At 33.5% G+C, this 18420-nt stretch overlaps 2 protein-coding genes across 4 annotated transcripts in view; one reads left to right on the plus strand and one right to left on the minus strand.

The window, feature by feature from the left end:
- LOC129919295 (uncharacterized) overlaps positions 1 to 15951 on the minus strand; it is a 66133-nt gene extending 50182 nt beyond the window's left edge. Inside the window, exon 1 of the mRNA XM_056000150.1 lies at positions 15776 to 15951. Coding sequence (XP_055856125.1) covers positions 15776 to 15951 — 176 coding nt within the window. The remainder of the gene's footprint in view (positions 1 to 15775) is intronic.
- The window catches only part of LOC129917845 (CD151 antigen-like), an 85460-nt gene that overhangs the window by 31780 nt on the left and 35260 nt on the right, over positions 1 to 18420 (plus strand). Inside the window, exon 1 of one of the 3 annotated variants that reach the window (XM_055998030.1) lies at positions 15695 to 15952. The exons of the other annotated variants lie outside the window; for them this stretch is intronic. The gene's annotated coding sequence lies outside the window, so the exon portion shown is untranslated. Of the gene's footprint in view, positions 1 to 15694; positions 15953 to 18420 lie in introns of those variants that run through there. 3 annotated transcript variants of the gene reach the window in all.

Raw genomic sequence — 18420 nt, forward strand, 5'->3', positions numbered from 1 at the left:
CACAGTTGTTATTTTCCATAAGGATTATCATTGATACATTTCAGAAGCAGTCTGTTATTCTATCCGAAAGAATCTTTATTTATACTGGGGCAATCTGTCAGACATCAAACTTATCAAACAGCTCCATAATACATTTAAAAGCAATATGTGATAATTGTGAAAGAGTCTGTGATAAATGCCTACCAAGATTGTTAAATTGGTAGTACATATATGATATCCGTCGCACACATCTAACCAAAGTATCTGCTATCACAATACTTTCTGGATCAAGTCGTGATCAACTGATTAGTCGATGATATGTAGCAGAAAAAAAACATGACGTAAAGTGAAAAAAAGAAAAACCCGTGATATTTAACCGAACAATCCTTAACAGTTGAAACTTTTATAACCGATTATGTTAGATACAGACATATATCGCTTAGTCAATTTATCCCAGAGTGACTCGTAAAACTTCGTTTATTAGCCCGGGATGCATATCGAGACAACTCGAGATAGTTGCCGAAATACTGTAATATTTCGTGATACTTTGCGAAGGAGGAAAGAGTCATGTTATCACACAAGAATTATGAGATATAAATAAGCCGATTACTAACTTAAGAAAGTACATAAGCTTTATGATTCCGTAACATAACATTACAAACTTTAGTGTCAATTTCTATATATAAATCTATACTTTCTTATCATTCCTAAACTTAAGTATTGATTATTTAGGTACATGGAAAGCGACACTTGAGTTGTCAATATTAGATACTTAAGTGTCACTTACTTGTCTCTGAAATTGCTCCTCTTGAGTCCACATTTTGACACTTGATCATTTTTGCAAAAAAGCTTTGCAACTGTCATCTTTCTATTTAAACAAATTTAAAAAAAAAACCTTTCGATAAATTTATCATCTTTTTGCATCTTTTTTTTTCTGTTTCAAATTGAATTCAAGATTAACATATTAAATTCAATTTGTTACATGTCTTGCGACAGTTACTCAAATACGCACACAACAAGACAGCAAAAAAAAAAAAAACAAATGCTATACTATGTTGTGTGTCGTGTTGCAATCGCACTTTATCTTAAACAAATTTATCTTATGTGTCAACACTGCGGCAATACACTACATCACTACAAGCTGCGCTGCGGCATCCCACGCATTATAAAAATGTAATGCATCGTGCAAACGAAATGCCACAACCTATCAAAATGTCCAAAATATTATAAACTCTAACTTTGAGATTCTTAAGAAACAAAAATCAACACTCTTCTACACAAGATGCAAGAGCGCGCATTACTCAACTCCAACTACTACAATATTTATAAGGCGCGAGGAGAGTATGGATGTGGCCATACAGTCTGCTTTAGAGCTTCTATAAGACCTCTTTGCTGCCATATTTAATTCTTAACCCGCTCAAGTGAGGTAACATAAAATTAAGCGTAGGTGAAACTATTCCACACAAGGCCGATTACAAAAACTGTTTTCCATCGTCTCTTTGTTTCTCCTTTTTGTGTGTCTTTATGTCAGCGAAATGATCTAATGCACTTCACTTAACTGAACCACGGACACGAAGCACACGAACGAGGAATGCATTTAGTATTTCCTGAGATTCATGTTTCGATAACCAGAAGTTTGAGTAAAATATTTTAATTGCTTACCCTTTTTACATATTTTGTTAATCATAAGTTTTACGACTTTATATCATCACGTTGCGCTTGTTTGCAATTAAAATGAACACAGCTACCCACTTTAAGTTCCATCCACAATGACAGCCATATGGGCTGTCATTTCTTTTTTTTTTTTACCGGAAATGTGTGAGCCAATCTTGGATATCAAAGAAAAACAACAAAAAAATGCACCAGACGACTATAAAGAAATTTTTATTTAAATATTTCTAAACACAAATAAACCGCAGTCAGGTTTGAAGTTTTTTTTTTTATTTTTAGGAAAGTGTCAGTGGGTGGTGTTGTGTGTTGTGATGGTATCAAGTTCAATTTAGTTTGGAGAACTTTCACTAGTGACAGCTCTCCAAAGTGTCAACTTGAGGATACTTTCAAAAGTCATTATGAAAGCATTATAATACTCAAAAGTGACAGTTCTTTTAACTGTCATTGAAAATTGATATTGCTTATGGCAGAGCGATAGATATATGAATGTCAAGTGTCATCGATTTTAACATATTTTGTTGCCCAAAGTGCAATGACTATCATCGATCATTTTTTTCCTTTTGGCACGAGCCATTTTCATAGAACTCAACTGTCAGATGTCTGTCTTTCCATCAAATGCCACTTATTCTACGATGTGTGCGGTTTATGGACAAGACCTAAAGCGACATAAAAGTGGGTGGGTATATAATATTGATATGCCTCTGTTACTTTATGTCGCGGCGGTCATTTCGTTCTTGGAAGTATATTGTGGTTTTTGGCCCGTTTATAGGAACATAGAAGGAGAGAATTTATTGCTTCATTTTGAAGTAGGGTATGGTCACGTCGGTTTATATGACACTTCTCTGTCTTTATGTCTTGAGGACATTTAAATTTTATGCAAAATTACAAATTTACACTGACAAAATGTTCGCAATAAATTAACTCGTGACATTTTAAATTCGAACGGAATATTAAGTCACTTGGGTTGGAGGAGAGTTAAAAATAATGTTTGATGTTGACCATCATCGTGGGTGGTTTTTAGGGTGTTAACTGCTTAATTTTAGCACGAAAAATAGGTTTGGAGACAAAAATAATGAAAGCTTTATTGTGACTTATTCTGACTCAGTTGTGTAAGGTCAAAATGATATTTTTTTTTTGCTCAAAATTTATATCTCTCTTACATTTACTTATTTTTTTCATCGAACCAGTGAGTGTTCAGAAAAATAGGAAAGTAAGCGAATCTGTCAAAATCAAATCTGACAACCCCCACGTTGAAGAACATGCATAATACAAATTTACGGTGTTCACACTGGCCTCACTCCGCCGTCTTATTTTGACATTTCTGTGTTGCTTTCTCACTTACAAAAAGAGACAAATGCATTTTTATACTCATATAAAATCATTGGATTCATAGAACTGTCAAAATTAGTCGACAGAGTGAGCACCGTCCTAGGGAAAGGAGTTTAAAGCAAACAAATGATGTCTGAACTGTCAAAAAAATGTCAATTTTGACTTTTCTAGATTTGAAAATACACCTTACATGTAAAAATTCAAATTCTAAAATATTATTAAAAAGAAAATTATATAAATTTATGTTTTCATTTTATAATTTAGACTTAGAGCTACAGACACCGTGACATATATTTGCTAAAGGCCAGTACTCTTATGCCATCTCTCATTTTCTCACTCAACAAAATAAAAATACAATTTCAATTCCGCGACTGCAATAATATTCAAAATAATCACAATTTCCTTGTCAAATAGACAAAACTATAATCTAAATTTAGAAAAGTTCTCTTGAGCTTGACAAAGAATCACATGCACAGCCAAGACCGCACGCAATAAGCAATTTTTGTTTTTGAAAATTTAAATTTTCTCTTAAAAATATTTCAAACGCAAAAACTATTATTGTTTTCAAACAAAAATAGAAAATGAAAAATTCACATGAACTGAACATCCGCAATGATTCTCACTAAGCGTTACAGTAGTTTATGCTTCTATAACGAAATTACATCATCGACTATAGCATCATCCGATGATTCGATGTTTCATCAAAGACTTATGTAGTAAATATTTTTCCATTAAGTTATCCAGCATCCAATTGCAAAATGGAATAAAAAAAAAATAATGTTCAGAAAGTCGGTCATAGACGTTTTATTTTGTAGTTGTGTGTTGGCGCAAAATTTTTGTATGGTTTATTGTTGATCAATGAGCAATTTGGCTTATAGAAGAGCAATGCAAGTAATAATCTGGTAGCATCTAATAATAAAATTGAGTCTGACAGATGGTAAGCATACATATTGTGTGTATGGTGTAACTTACAGGGTGTTTTTTCGTTTGTTGATTTGTCAGTTGACATTTGATTTTTGTTGACAGCTGTCAAATTCGAATTTGACATTGGATATAATAGGCAACTGTTAAGTTCAAGAATGGTAAGGAAGTGCGCAAACTTACATAGTAAAAGTCAAATAAGTTTTTAGTATTGGCCACTTAAGTGTCACTTTTTCGACTGTAAAACTGGTCCAAGCTCCTAATTGTACTAGATTTTTGTTATTTGACAGAACAGGGTGACTTAAACTGAAGTAGAGCTTCTATTTTTCAGTTTTCTTTCAGTGCAAATACATAATTTACTTCTTTTAGAAGTTTTATATGAAAATTCATGAAAGAGTTCATTGTTCGATCTGTGTAAGAATGTATAAATAATTGACAATTGGTTAAAAGTCTAAAAATAACTCAAACAGAAAAAAAAACACCCATTTTTATTTTTTCCTCTCTGATTATGATTTCAATTATAATTTTTTTTTTTTACAAATACGGAACATCAACTTGGCAAAAAAGGAGTTCCTTATTCACTCCCATATCAGTCAGAGGCAGCTTTATGTCATGTTGGTCGGTCGTTCGTCGTAGTTGTCGGTTGGGTAGTGTAATTACGATAAAGGTCAGTAATTATAAGGTAAAAACCACAGCAAAATGAACTCTGTGTGTGGTTGCTTGCTAGTATGTTGGCAGATATCGCCCACGTTTTTTTTCTTCTTATACCTAGCCATCAAGATTTATTTTACCAGATCACGCAATTTACATTACCTACAACCGACTGACGACATGCGGAATTGAAGAAAAAGAACAAAACACTAAGAAGACATGACGTAGTTTGGTTCGATTTGTCTTATCTTTTTTGAGTTCGATTGAAAGTTTTTTTTTTTTTGTTTGTCTTGATGTTGTTTTTCTTGTTTTTTTTTTTAATAAAATTCTTTTGATCAAAAGAAAAAAAAAACTCGGGTAGACTATGAAACGAAGGTCAATGAAATAAGTTTTTTTTTATTTTTTTTTCTAGAAAACAAGAATTTTAATTGAAAGTCAAGTGATAATTTTTTTTTTTTCGTTGTTTTTAGGGAATTTTATTTAGCTTTTTTGTAAAAGCATTCAAATTACTTATTCGTTAGGGAAAACAATTAATTGTAAGCAATTTTGAATGTGGTTTGGTTTCAGAGAAACCTATTGAGTTAAATGAGTAATGAGAAATGGAATTCAAGTGAATTTTTGCCAGTTTTGTTTTAATCCAAAAGCTGTTAATTAAACAAAAGTTATTTTATAACTTTTGCCTATAGAGGGCGCAATATCAAATTAAATTTAATGTCACAGAGCCTATAACCAGCGGAAAATTAAGACGCTTTTAATGATATCTCATTTGTAAAATTATATTGAATATCTTTGAAGTTATAAGGAAACATATGAACATACACGATGTATGTTCATCTATTCCCTCTTAACTTCTAAACTAGATACAATAAGTTAGCAAATAAGGTGTCGTTAGAAGCGTCTTGACTATTACCTGGTTATAGGCTCTGTTATTCCTTACTTTTCGTACAAATAGCAAAGTCATGTTCTCATGATGAGAAAATGGCTATTCAATTCTCATAGAACTCACCCAAAAATCCTCATTATACTTACAATTCCATAACATTCTTCGAATTATCGGTCAAACAAATTGATTAACAAGTGCGTGCGCTCCCTTAAATATACTTTTGAACAATCGGAATCTAAAAAATACGATTCTATTTATCTATTCGGTGTTAACTTATATAACAAACACATTTGCCTCATCATTCCAATACTCTTGATGGGAGACCCGATGTGAGTATGTTTGAATGCACTCAAAGTAGCACGATTACAAGAGAGCTACATGTATGTTTCTTTTGTATTCCGTATAATAACTTGAGTACACCTACCTAACCCGCATAGAATACGAAGAAATAGGAACATAAATGCTTACCCATAAAAAGACTCTTTAAATGCCTTTCTAAGTCCTTTCCTAACTGGAAAAACAAACAAACAACTTGTAGAGTAGATGATTGTTTGTTTTGACGTTGTTGCCGTTGCAACTCTTCCGTAAACGCATTCTAATGAATCCAATTACGAACGCATATAGTACGCCGCTAAGCGCGTTCATATAATAATTTTGAAAAAAAAAAACTTCATTCATAATACACTAGACGAAAACCAATTTCTCTATAAATTACAAGCATTTCTTTCACCAACCAAACCGACCGACTGACACCCAACGACCCAACCCATCATCGTCAACTTCATCTTCATCGATCGCAAAGCTTCTTGGGGTTTTTGGGTTGGGTTCGTCGTCGATGATGATGATGATGGTGTGGTGTTGTCGAATGCACACCATCATCATTGCCGTCAATAGCTGCACAATCATAATAAATTTGTTGCTACACTAATAGCCTAGATGTGTGCATGAATTTTTTCGAACAAATTGATTTGACAGCGCTGCCGAAGTTAAAACGGGCGGCCCCAACAACAACGACGAGATGTCTATTTTTTTGCTGTTTCGTCTTGGGAACCAACAAAAATGTTTACCCCGTTTTTCGTTGTTTGCTTCGCGAGCCCCTTCAAACTGCCCGGTACACCTCACCGCCATATAGAGAACCGATAAATTCTCTCAAGTCAAATTAAGTTATGTCTTGAGATGAGGGAGCAAAAAGGCCAGGACGTGGATTAGTTGATATAAGGTGGGTATAAACAGTGACGGATTCTGTATTTCGATGTCAAAGTATGCAGATGTAAAAAAGGAGGTATTTCGCAAACTTTCCTATTTTAAATATTATTTTTCTTTCACTTCGCAAAATAAAATATCGTTTCGCATGAAGTTCGCAAATTTTTTTTAGGTGTTAAATACGTTTTGTTTGATGATTTCGTAAAATATTTACAATACGCAAGCTTTTTCTTTTGTAGCTAGCATTTCGTTTTGCGATTATACTCGAACTGCTTTTGTAAATAGAAATGAAAAATTTTACTTAAAAACCTATGCGAAATAAGCTTGCGAAATAATTTCGTTTGTAATATTATTAAAAATTCGTTCAAACAAATGCCATTTACCTTACTTGCAAAGGTTTTGCACATTTATAAGTTACTTTTTTAATATTTTCGCAAATCGTAAGGTCGTACTTAAAATAAGTTAATCAAAGAGAAATATGCTTGCGAATTAATTTGGTGTTTAAAATAATGCAAACATCTCTTAAACAAGTGCTATTTACCTTGTTTGCAATGATTTGCAAATTTATAAATTACTTCTTTATTAATTCGCAAATCATAATATCGTATTTGAATTTAGTTAAGCAAAGCTTGCATCAATGTTTTCCTTTCTAAATTAAAGTAATCAAACGATATAAACTTTTGTGGCAATCCGAAATTACTTGCTTCAATTTCGCAAAAGTTTTAAGACTTTACAAGTTTGCAAAGAAAAAAAAATTAAAAATTAATTTTCCATTTAATCTTGTTAAAAACTAAGTACATGAGGATTTTAATATTGCAAACGATCAAATAGATTCTTTAAACTGTAATTGCGAAAATGCGAAGTTGCGAAATATGGCTAAAACAACTCAATCTGAGTCTACTTATCAATATTTGCACTTATATTCATTTATAAATCCGTCCCTGTTAGTTTAAACTTTGTGCTGCCTTCCACAAATATGGGAGGCAAATCCAGCCAATCGTGAATGGGACAACATAATTGCTTACAGATTGACGAGTTTTTGTAGCAATTATTATTATTTTTTTATTTTCATTTTTATTTTTATTGTTAAACTCTTTGATGTGAAGGAGTTAGTCGCGGCTCGTTACGCTGATCTAATCGATTTATTAGGCTTACGTAATACGTCTGCCGTCCTTTTTTGACGGGTTGTCGATGTAAAAGTCAATGTCTATATATGGAGATGCTTTGTTTATAAAAACTAACAAACAAAATTCCTATAGTCAACTATTTTTATTGAAATTGTTTTTCCTTAGATACTGCAAATATTTTCTGTTGTCCTTCTTAACATTTTTTTTTTGTTTAGCATGCAAACATGTTGGGTCGAATATAATTGGATTAAAGGTTATAAATAATTGGATAAAACGTTTTTTTTGGAATTATAGTACTCTTGCAAAATTTTCAAGTTTGACCCAAATCGAACATAGGGCAACAATGGTCATATAAGGCGAAATAAATGATAGGTTATTGTTTTTTATGAGGATATTTTTGTATGATGGAAATGATATGTGGGAGATTTTATAATTATAATGTCAGCTTCATGAAAATGACTTAACTAAAAATTGATTGTGCTGAAACTTACCAAATATAGCATAGTCAAAACCTTTTGGAGTACGCGTCAATTATAGAAAAATGTGGTTCGACTTTGGTTCAAGTTCTTAAATTTCGATTGATAAGTTGTGGTTCAACGCTATTTCAAGCAAGTACTTCGCAATTTTAACATCTATGAATTTTGAATCAGAACTATGCCTGAATTGCAATGCCAATTTCAGAAGAACAAATTTGCTGAACAACCGTTAAATTATTATTATTCTTTTCCAAATTATATTACAATACAAATAACGTTTGACGTAGCATGTTCAATATCGGAGGGTTTGTGGAGAAAAATTATTTGCATAAACAATTAGTCTTATAGAAGCTAAATAGAAGCTTTACAGAGGCTGAGAATTTTAACAAAATACAAAACAAAAACAAAATGGGATAGCTTTGAAATAGTTCCTTTTCATTAATAAACTTAAAATTTTGCTCCTTTAACAATCCTAACAAGGAATTATGTAACTCGTTCCAATCTGCTAAAAAGTTATTAAAAAAAGTCTTTTCGAAGTTTTTGCTTCATAGAGCTTCTGAAAATTTGAATTTGAATATATTAGCACATGTTAGCATTTTAAAACAAATAGTTTTTTTGGTTATATTTAGAATATAAAAGTTAACATTTAACAAATCTTAATCTTACTAAAATTCACTGGAACTTTTTGAAAAGCTTGTTTTAACGAAGTAATAACTTCTATAAGAAAATTGCTTTTGAGTTTTCTATTTGTAATGAAATTTATATCGGAATAAAGCAGTGTCAAAAATCTAAACAGGAAGTAAAACAATAGCCGCGTTACTTGTTGCTGATTGAGTAAAAATCTAGTACAATAACTACTCATGAGTAGATCTAGTACTAGAATTAACACATGATCTTCTACTCGAGGAGATAGGAATGTGTAGTTTTTGTACTAGATTTCTACTCACGAGTAAACTACCACCTCCAATGGAACAGGGCTAATGTGTTGATTTTAGTACTAGATTTACTACTGCTGGGCTTTTTTATGATCTTATACAAGCAAATTGTCTGTATTAGAAATAGCTTCGTTAGTTCCTTTTGGAAGCAAAATCGTGAGTTGGTCTCCAAAAGCCTATATCGAACTTCACTTCAGTGAACCAAATGGGTTCGATCACCTCAATCATTTTGTCGGAACCATAAAAGGTAGTAAATCTATTTTGTATTAGGCATTAATGTTCTTTACAATCGCCAGAGTGAGTAATAATGATGTTTCGTTCAATTTACGACTCCTAGCTTATGTTTTCAGTGCAATTAAAATTTTATGAAAACAAAAATACAAACGCGTGCCACCATACTTAAATGCATTTTCCATCACATTTCCGCGTTTCAATCTGACATCAAAGAAATTTTCCGAATATTCAATATCAATCAGCTTCGCGCCGTCCTGCCTTCATTCATGTACATTCCCTTCCATAAATCTATTAATTTCCATTAGGCTTTTGATTGATTTTTGAACATAAAAAATTTCAAAATAAAATTCAATACGAGTCTATAGAAATATCTGGCGCCCAATTGGGGACTATAAATAAAATCCCTTTTCAGATGCAAATCGAATTGATTTTTAGTCATTAACATGCGCAGCGGTTCCTATCAATCAATTTTCCTAAATGAGATTTCGTTTAGTCATTTTGTCTATTTTTTTATCGAAATAAATAAATTTATATGTGCACACTCGAATGCAGCACCCCTCAAATGAGCTATATAATTTAGTTTCCCCCTTATCAGTTAATGGTTGCAAATTGCTACAATTGCGTGCACCATTAATGGGGTGCTAAATTGTTTGACTGTCTGCTCTGTCGCCTCATTCCCATACCATAAAAATACACTGCCAGCAAACAACCTGTTCGTTTTTTCCAACTCACTGTCGCGTATTGTCACCGCTTACCACTCACCGATCACACCCTTCACGGTTGCATGGACTTGCTTGCTTGCATTTCGCATGCGTTCTTGACTCCAATTTGTTTTACATGCGCTCATTACTTCCGATAAGATAAAGTTGTTGACTCCGCTCCGTTCGCGAGTCAGGTCGGACGGAATTGGAGATTCGGAACTGGTAAACGCGCGCGTAGCTGCGGTACTCGTGCGGTTGCTGTGTGGATCTGGAATGCGCATTTAAATTATGTTCACAAGTTTGTGTCTTGTCTAAACAAAGCGAATTGCGAAAGAGATGGACGTGTACTCTAGATTCCGGTCGGTGGTGATGCTGGTGCGCCTCATCCGACATGAATACGATACAATTTTTTTTTTTTTATTTTGTTGTTTACTTAAAAGTTGGACAATGTGTTCCGCTCGCTTTACGTTCAAACTACGACGACAACGAAATCGAAGAAGACGCCAGGCTATTTTTAACAAGAAAAAAAGAAACTACTTCACGCCTCACCTGTTGCAAAGTGAAGACAACAAAATGATAAATACTAAAGCACATGACTTTACGTTGAGTCATGCGGCAGATATAATAGTCGGACAGACTGAGAGACAGACACATTTCTGTACTTCGCATTATTGTAGGCGCATCGCACAGTTTTGCAGATAATGATCCAAGTCGTTATTGTTTTTATGGCGCTCGCTCTGCTGTGTGTTATCAAAATGGGATTTGGGTCAAATTAGCTTAATTATTGCGGGGTTTTTCAACTCTTGAAAAGCATTGTTTGTTGGTGGTAAAGGCAGGAATGAGATGTTTTTTATTTAGGTGCGGCTAATTGTAGGGCTTTTATAATTACAGGTTCACAAAACGAAACATGACCAATGATAAATTTGTTAGTCTCATGAGTAACATTACTTTGTTCCCACGAAAAATTTGTTTTAATTTGAAGTCATGATAATTCAACTGGAATCTCAGAACTTAGCAAAAAAATCTTTGTTTTCGGTCATGGCAATTAAGTACTAGAACATAAGGAATCACTAAAAATATGATGCGCCCATAATGGAGATTACTGTTTTTGTACAGTGTGCTTCTTCATGTATACTTTCAACACAATATTTTTTTTTAGAAACAGTGAAAACGTAGATTTAAGTATTTTTCAGGGACAAACTAGTTGTTGATCTAGTACTACATTTAACACATGATTTGTTCTGCCCTAGAACTAGAACATAGGATTTGAAGTTGGTAGTACTAGATTTCTAGTCATGAGTACTCTAACACCTACAAGGGAACGCGGCTGTTAAGCCGCATTGCCTTGGAAACTGCTCATTAGTCAATAATCTAGTACATTTACAACTATTTTTACTCATGATTTTTTGCTTGAGTTAATGGGAATTGCATTAATTTCGCTAGCAGCGTTCTTTTAGAGGTGAGAGAGTACTCATGAATGCTTATCATAGGCAGATCTAATACCATAACCTAAAAATCAATTTCTGCTCGAGTAGATAGAAATGTGTAGTTTTCAGTAATAGATTAAAAAAAAAAACATAAAACATTTCAAGGTGCAAAGTCGAGGAATTACTTTGTTCTTTTATTTTGCAGAAAATTATTATTTTGCAAAGTTGCAACATGCAAAGTGGATGGTGCAATAGGGCTCAGTTCTCCCATTTTCAATCTTGCAAAAAATGTAAGGTGATCCAAGCTCCCAACTAACAATTTTATTATTCTTTGCTTTTAAGATTCTTATTGACCTTAAAAACAAAAACTAATTACTCAAACCACAAATTTGGCTAAAATATTTTGCAATTAAGTTGTAAAATTACAATTTTATTTTTACAAAGGTTAACAGAAGCAACAGTAGCATCTTAAAGGTCTTATAGAAGCAAAACTATTAGCCTCTGTCATTGAAGCGTCTCTGTCATTGAAGCGTAACATGGGTGGTGCTTGCAACAGTTCTGCGAAATTGAAGACAGCTAGAAGATTTGTTTTCATCCAAATTGAAATTCTATTACAATTTTCGATATACTTTCAAAGTACTCTTGCTATAACTTCGTTTTTGTTAGTTAAAACATTTTTAAATCTTTATAAAACTGTGATGAACTTGAGTGTTAGAATTTTAAGGTCAGAATAGGTTTTTTTTTATACACTTTTATTACCTACAGTCTACAGATATTTTTTAGTTTGACATTTATTAATAAACCCTTTATGTCACAAACAATCTGTCAAAATTAAGTTTATCATACAAAAATCTTATATTTTGTCTGCAAATATTTGTAAATTATATCAAAAGTCAAATAATTAAACACCTTGACTCGTCGTTACTCTTTCAAGTACACAAATCTTTTTATTATATTTTCTGAGAACTCAAAATTACCTCCGCCAGTTAGTAACGTACCTTTACACTTTGCAAATTAACAAAAAAAAAAAAAAGGAACAACTTAATTACTTCTTGGTATCATTATAGGAACATGTTTATAGTTCCGCTGTTTATTATGTTCACATAACAACAAATAACAGTTACAAACAACTGTCAAACTGATATGATATGTCAACAATGTCATAATAATATTCATATCAAGTCTCACAAAAAAAAAAAAAGTGATAACAACAATGATTGATGAGACAGTTAAAATGCTTTCAGTATAAACCGAACCTTTTATACAAAAAAACCATAAAATACAAAATTTATATAATCGATCTTCATAAATAATGCACAACACCCATAAGGCCACCTTTTATTCACTCCTCAAGAGTTTGCGCCTGCATATCAATTAAAATTTAAAATGAAAATAATAAAAAAAAAAGAAAAGAAAAAAATGAATTAATTCAACGCTGTGCCTGCACCCACTTCACATTAGACATTTTGGGTGGATGCATTCAGCCCCTTCTTTGTGATGCGAAAAAAAGTCACGTTCCGCCCGCGTCACGTGTCAGTTTTCAATTGAAAATACAATTTATCAAGTATTTTACTCCACTTTAATAGAACCAATGAAAATATACAACATGAAAATAAAAAAAAACGTGTCTGAATGACTTAAAGAGTCGGAGACATACGCTCAATTTCGGTCATTGATTTGTTTGGTTTGGTTTATATATTTTTTTTTTGTCTCTGTTTCGTTAATAATAAACTACGCTGCGGGCTGAAACTACTCGAATCGACCTATAGGTTCGCTTCGGAACAGATATATGCATTAATTATGCTGGAATATCGTCTACATTTATCGTTCGTCGTCATTCAATTCAATAAAAAAAAATATATATATGTAATTTGACACCAATTACTGCCAAGTTGACACATCACTCGTCGTCTGTGACATTGTTTAGATGTTGGTTTGGCATTTTTTTTTTTTTTAATTTTCATTGTTTTATACTTGTATAAGCACATACAGTAGTAGAGTATAGAAAGTATACCACGATTTACAAACTGTCATCGTACCAACTCTAAGCAATTGACTGAAGAATTTACGACATTGCTGCGATGTGCGGTGCGCTCGGCTCTAGTGCCAATTTGATGAGGATTGATTGGAAAGCAGTATGCAATGTGGTTTATTATTAGGTATATAGATTTCGCGGAACAAAGTAGTTAGTTGAACTCATTAAAATCATCAAACCAAGCCAATAGGGTGACGATCTCGTTTTTCAATTGAAAGTCAAAGTGGCATTTCAATGAAACCAACTGCGCTGAATGGAGCGAAAATAATCGATTTGATTTGGGTTTTATAGCAAATAACATGCATTTTCTTTTGAAAATTTTGTTTTAATGAACATTTTATGGCATATAAATCCTTGAAGGTCTTCGAAAATGGCGGTTGTTTTTCAAAATTTCTACTACAATTTGACTCTAAAACCGAATCTCTTAAAGTTGGTTTGACAGTTGCGGCCGATACAAACATAATAGGTGTGTTTTTTATTACAACCGGTCTTAACTAGACAAAAAAACGCAGTCTGGGCTAAGCAATTTACATGTTAAATACAACAACACCTTAGCCCCTTGGGCTTAGTTGTTAAGCCCGGAGATTTCTCTGGGCTTTACTTTTTGAAGAGTTTTAAATCTGTGCTACCAAACTAATTTGTTCATAAATTGTTTAGAATTTGTTTAAAAACGTGAAAACTCATGTTTGGAAGGACAAAATGTATTAAAATAGTTTTGCTAGCATACATTTTTGTATCTCTTTGTAAAACATAAATGAAAAATACAAGAAAATGACGAAAGCGAAAAATATGACAACTCTAAATTTTTGTTGTGTCTGCTGTTTTCGGAACATTCAATATACAGTGCTGCCAAGATTTCAGGTTAAGCCCCGAGGCGTTTTTTTTGTCCAGTTAAGACCGGTGGTAATAAAAAACACACCTAATATGAAACTATTATCTCACAGCTATATAACACTTGTTGTTTATTAGCGATTTTGGACGAAATCAATGTAATTTAAATCTACTCGGTTACAAGAGTTAGTTAGTTAGTTAGTTAGTTATAGTAGTAAATGTACTAGATTGTGTCATTAGTAAACTACAACCTCAAAAGGAACTTGGGTAATATTGGCTGGGTTCCTTTGGATATAATAGAAAATTCATGAAAAGAAATCTAGTACTACTAGTTTTACATCTTATCTAGAACATTTTTTGTTAATTGTAGTACTAGATTAACCAATCATCTTCTCATGAGTAGTCTACCATTTACAAAGATTTTTTTTGGGCGCCACTTTTTTACAAAATAACTAAACACAAAATTCATTCTTGTTTGAAAACTCTATCAAAGAAATTGAACTGTCAATTTTAAGAGCTTGAAGACATCAAACTGTCAAATAATTTTCCATATAAACAAAGCATACTTCTTAATGTTTAAAATATAATATCTATTTCAGACATTTCTGTCTACATAAATCGCCCATTATCATCAACCTTAATATGTCTATTTCATTTATTGATTAATTGCTTCTCTTTATACGACCATCACATTTTTAAAATGTTCAATAATTGCATAATGACATAACATTTATTCAAACATTTCCATTTTAAATTAAACAGAAGCTCTGTTCCAATTTCTTGCCGCGCACATCAGACATTCATTTTCAAAACAAATTGCTATTCATTCTCAACTTGAACGTTCAAAATGAAACAATCTTCATCATTATCATCATCATGAGAGCACCACAGAGCCACTACATCAATCAAATTAAAATCCAATAAAAATCAGCTTTGATTGAAGTAATTCCGTCCCGAAGTTAAATTAAACCAATTATACGGATTGGATAGAAAAATAAGTTTCCTGGGGTTTTGTCTGTTGTTTGAGATTTCCAAAGCTGTCACATTGACAGCAAAGGCTTTGAAAGCACCACCGCTATTGGAATCGATTCAATTTAAAACATAGTTGAATGCTGTGTTAATGGGGTTAAAAAAATATAGCAGTGTTGCTGTCTTAAGGCACTTATAAAAGCCTATAAGCTCTAAGCAAAAAACGAAAAAAAATTAATGAAATCAATAGAATTCTGGTAAATGATCGCATTTGATGGGAATACTATTATAAGTTCATTGCATTTTTTTTTTTTCGTAATTTGATCCATGAGACTGCTAGTTTGTGTGCGTGTTGTGTGACTATGGGGCTTAATGTTGTTGAAAGTTCAAAAGCATCTCTAACTCTTTGGCTGCGCCACCACAAGCTATGGAAAAAACTCTATTCGATATGCATGACTTGGTACTTGGTGTTATTTCTATAACTGCTGCTTTTTGCCACACCATCGCACCATCAGCATCGCCACAAACCGAAGCCGCCACTACTAGCCATAGGCAGCGCAGCTCAGCGGTCGGTAACATAGTAAGTAGTTTATGTAAATCCAATTCCAAAGTGCAATGAAATTCAATCGGATGCCTTGAGGTTGAGGAATGTTAAGAGATTTTCCTACAATTAGCACGTCAGTACTAACATTAACACTCAGCGATCTTTTTAAATGTACACTTTAATTTTGTTTTGCACGATGCGATGCAGGCAAGTGTTTAATGCATTTGAGGCGAGTGGAATTCATTTACATGAAATGCTTTCTCAACTCTTCGTATTTAGATGACGAAATTTTCACTATATTTAGGAATTTACTATATTTTGTGCGATTTGCGAGTTTTGTTGCGATTTACTAGTTTATGATGCGATTTACAAGTTTCAACTGCGATTTACAAGTTTAGTCTACGATTTCCTAATTTCAGCTGCGAAGTTCTGACTTTGGTTGCGATTTTTAAGTTTCAGCAACGATTCAGAGGCGATTTACTAGTTTTCGTTGCGATTTACTAGTTTTAGCCTAGATTGACTGATTTCGACAACAATTCAGCAGCGATTTACAAGTTTTGACTAGTTTCCGTTGCAGTTTTCCAGCTTTGGCTGCGATTTACTTATTTTGGCTACCATTCAACTGCGATTAGTTTTCGTGCGACTTATGAGTTTGGTTGTGATTAACTAGTTTCGTCCACGATTCAGTAGCGATTTACTAGTTTCTGCTGCGATTTACCAATTTTGGCTGCAATTTACTAGTTTCGGCTGCGATTTACTTATTTTGGCTAGAATCAGCTGCGATTAGGTAACCAGTTTTTGTGCGATTTATTATTTTTGACTGCGATTTGTCAATTAGTTTCGACAACGATTTAGCTGCGATTTTCCAGTTTTCGCTGCCGTTTAATAGTTTTGGCAGCGATTTAGCTACGATTAACTAGTTTTTGTTGCGATTTACCAACTTCATCTGCGATTTGGCAGTTTTGGTTGCGATTAACCAGATCTTCCTGACTTTTACTAGATTACGGTGCGATTTACCAACTATTAACCCGACTTTTCAGCTTCTACTGCGATTTGTGGTTTTTTTTAGTCACATCTACGATTTACAACTTCTTGTCAAGTGTTCCCATTTTGACAGTTCATATATAAACAGTGTTTACACTTGACGATTTCATGAGAACAAACTGGATAAATAAAAATGACATCCACTGTTCCACCACACTTATTTAATTCTCGCTATGAAGATGATTCTTTTCAAGCATTCAAGCCCTATAGGATTTGTGGTTCTCGTGCTCTCTAATACACAAACATAGCTATAATTTGCATTTGTGCCTCATATAAGTAGTATATGAATGAGGTGTAAGTATCACCATCATTGTCAATATCGTTGACATTAGCAAATGCGAGAACGATGTTAACCAAAGCAACAGCAGCCGCAATAGTTCAGTGTTAATATTATTATGCGCCCCATGACTCTCAACTTTATAATATAATATAAACTAAACCAAACCCGCATATGTGACTGTGGCGGTGGCGATGGTGGCGGCCCGGCCGGCGGGTTAAAGAAACATAACTGAAAATGGAAAGAAGAAGACGTTTTTGCGCCGCACTGGTTGGGATTGTTAAACTTGACTGTCACTACATCACTACTAGTGCGTGTAATGAGAAGTGAATCCGCATTTATAAGGTCTTTGACGATGCACACGCACATCTCTAACAAACCGCAAAAGAAAAATATATAGAACAAGAATTGGACAAATAGATAGACTCTCATTCATGGATGCGATGTCGTTCAACCACACTTCTTCATCAAACCAACCATCATATATAAGATATCATCCGGTTCTTCTATAGAGGTGACACTAGATATGTCATTTTTGGTTACGGGATGTTAGAGTTGGCAAAAATGACAAAAATGACAGTCTGGTTCAGTTATATAGAGAGTCACTCTTTCTCTTACTGAGAAACACAACAAAAAAACTGTATACACACTCGCTTGTAAGACGCTTGAGGAGTTTTCTGTGACAACAAGCAGCGACAATGTTAGTGAAAGTTTGTGTTATGCTGTTGTTGCTGTCACTGCCACTAAGCAGTTATTAATTTCCATTTATGGTGGTATGTTGTCAAGTGATTGTGTGTACAGCATAAAGTTGTAGCGCATTTATGCCCAGTCTACACTGCGCTGTTGCGTCCCCCAACAAGTGTCACTGGATTCGCCATATTTCATCGTTTTCATCATCATTACTGCACGCAAACTTTATAACAACCACGCCAAACATTATTACAATCGTACATCTATATAGAAAAAAAACAAGAAACCATGAGAGTATAGACAAGTCACACGCCTTCACCGCCTTCCTACTTCTTCTGCTTCAGCCTTCAGGGCAGTCCACCCGCTTAACTTACACGCAATCTTGGAAAATGAAATTATTAAAAAGAGATATAGCATTTCGTGGTCACCATTACTGATGGTGAATTTTAAATATTCAAGCCACCTTTCCCGGCTCGCATGCATGACAGTTGCT

Source organism: Episyrphus balteatus, chromosome 4 (assembly GCF_945859705.1).
Source record: "Episyrphus balteatus chromosome 4, idEpiBalt1.1, whole genome shotgun sequence".
Lineage (NCBI taxonomy): Eukaryota > Metazoa > Arthropoda > Insecta > Diptera > Syrphidae > Episyrphus > Episyrphus balteatus.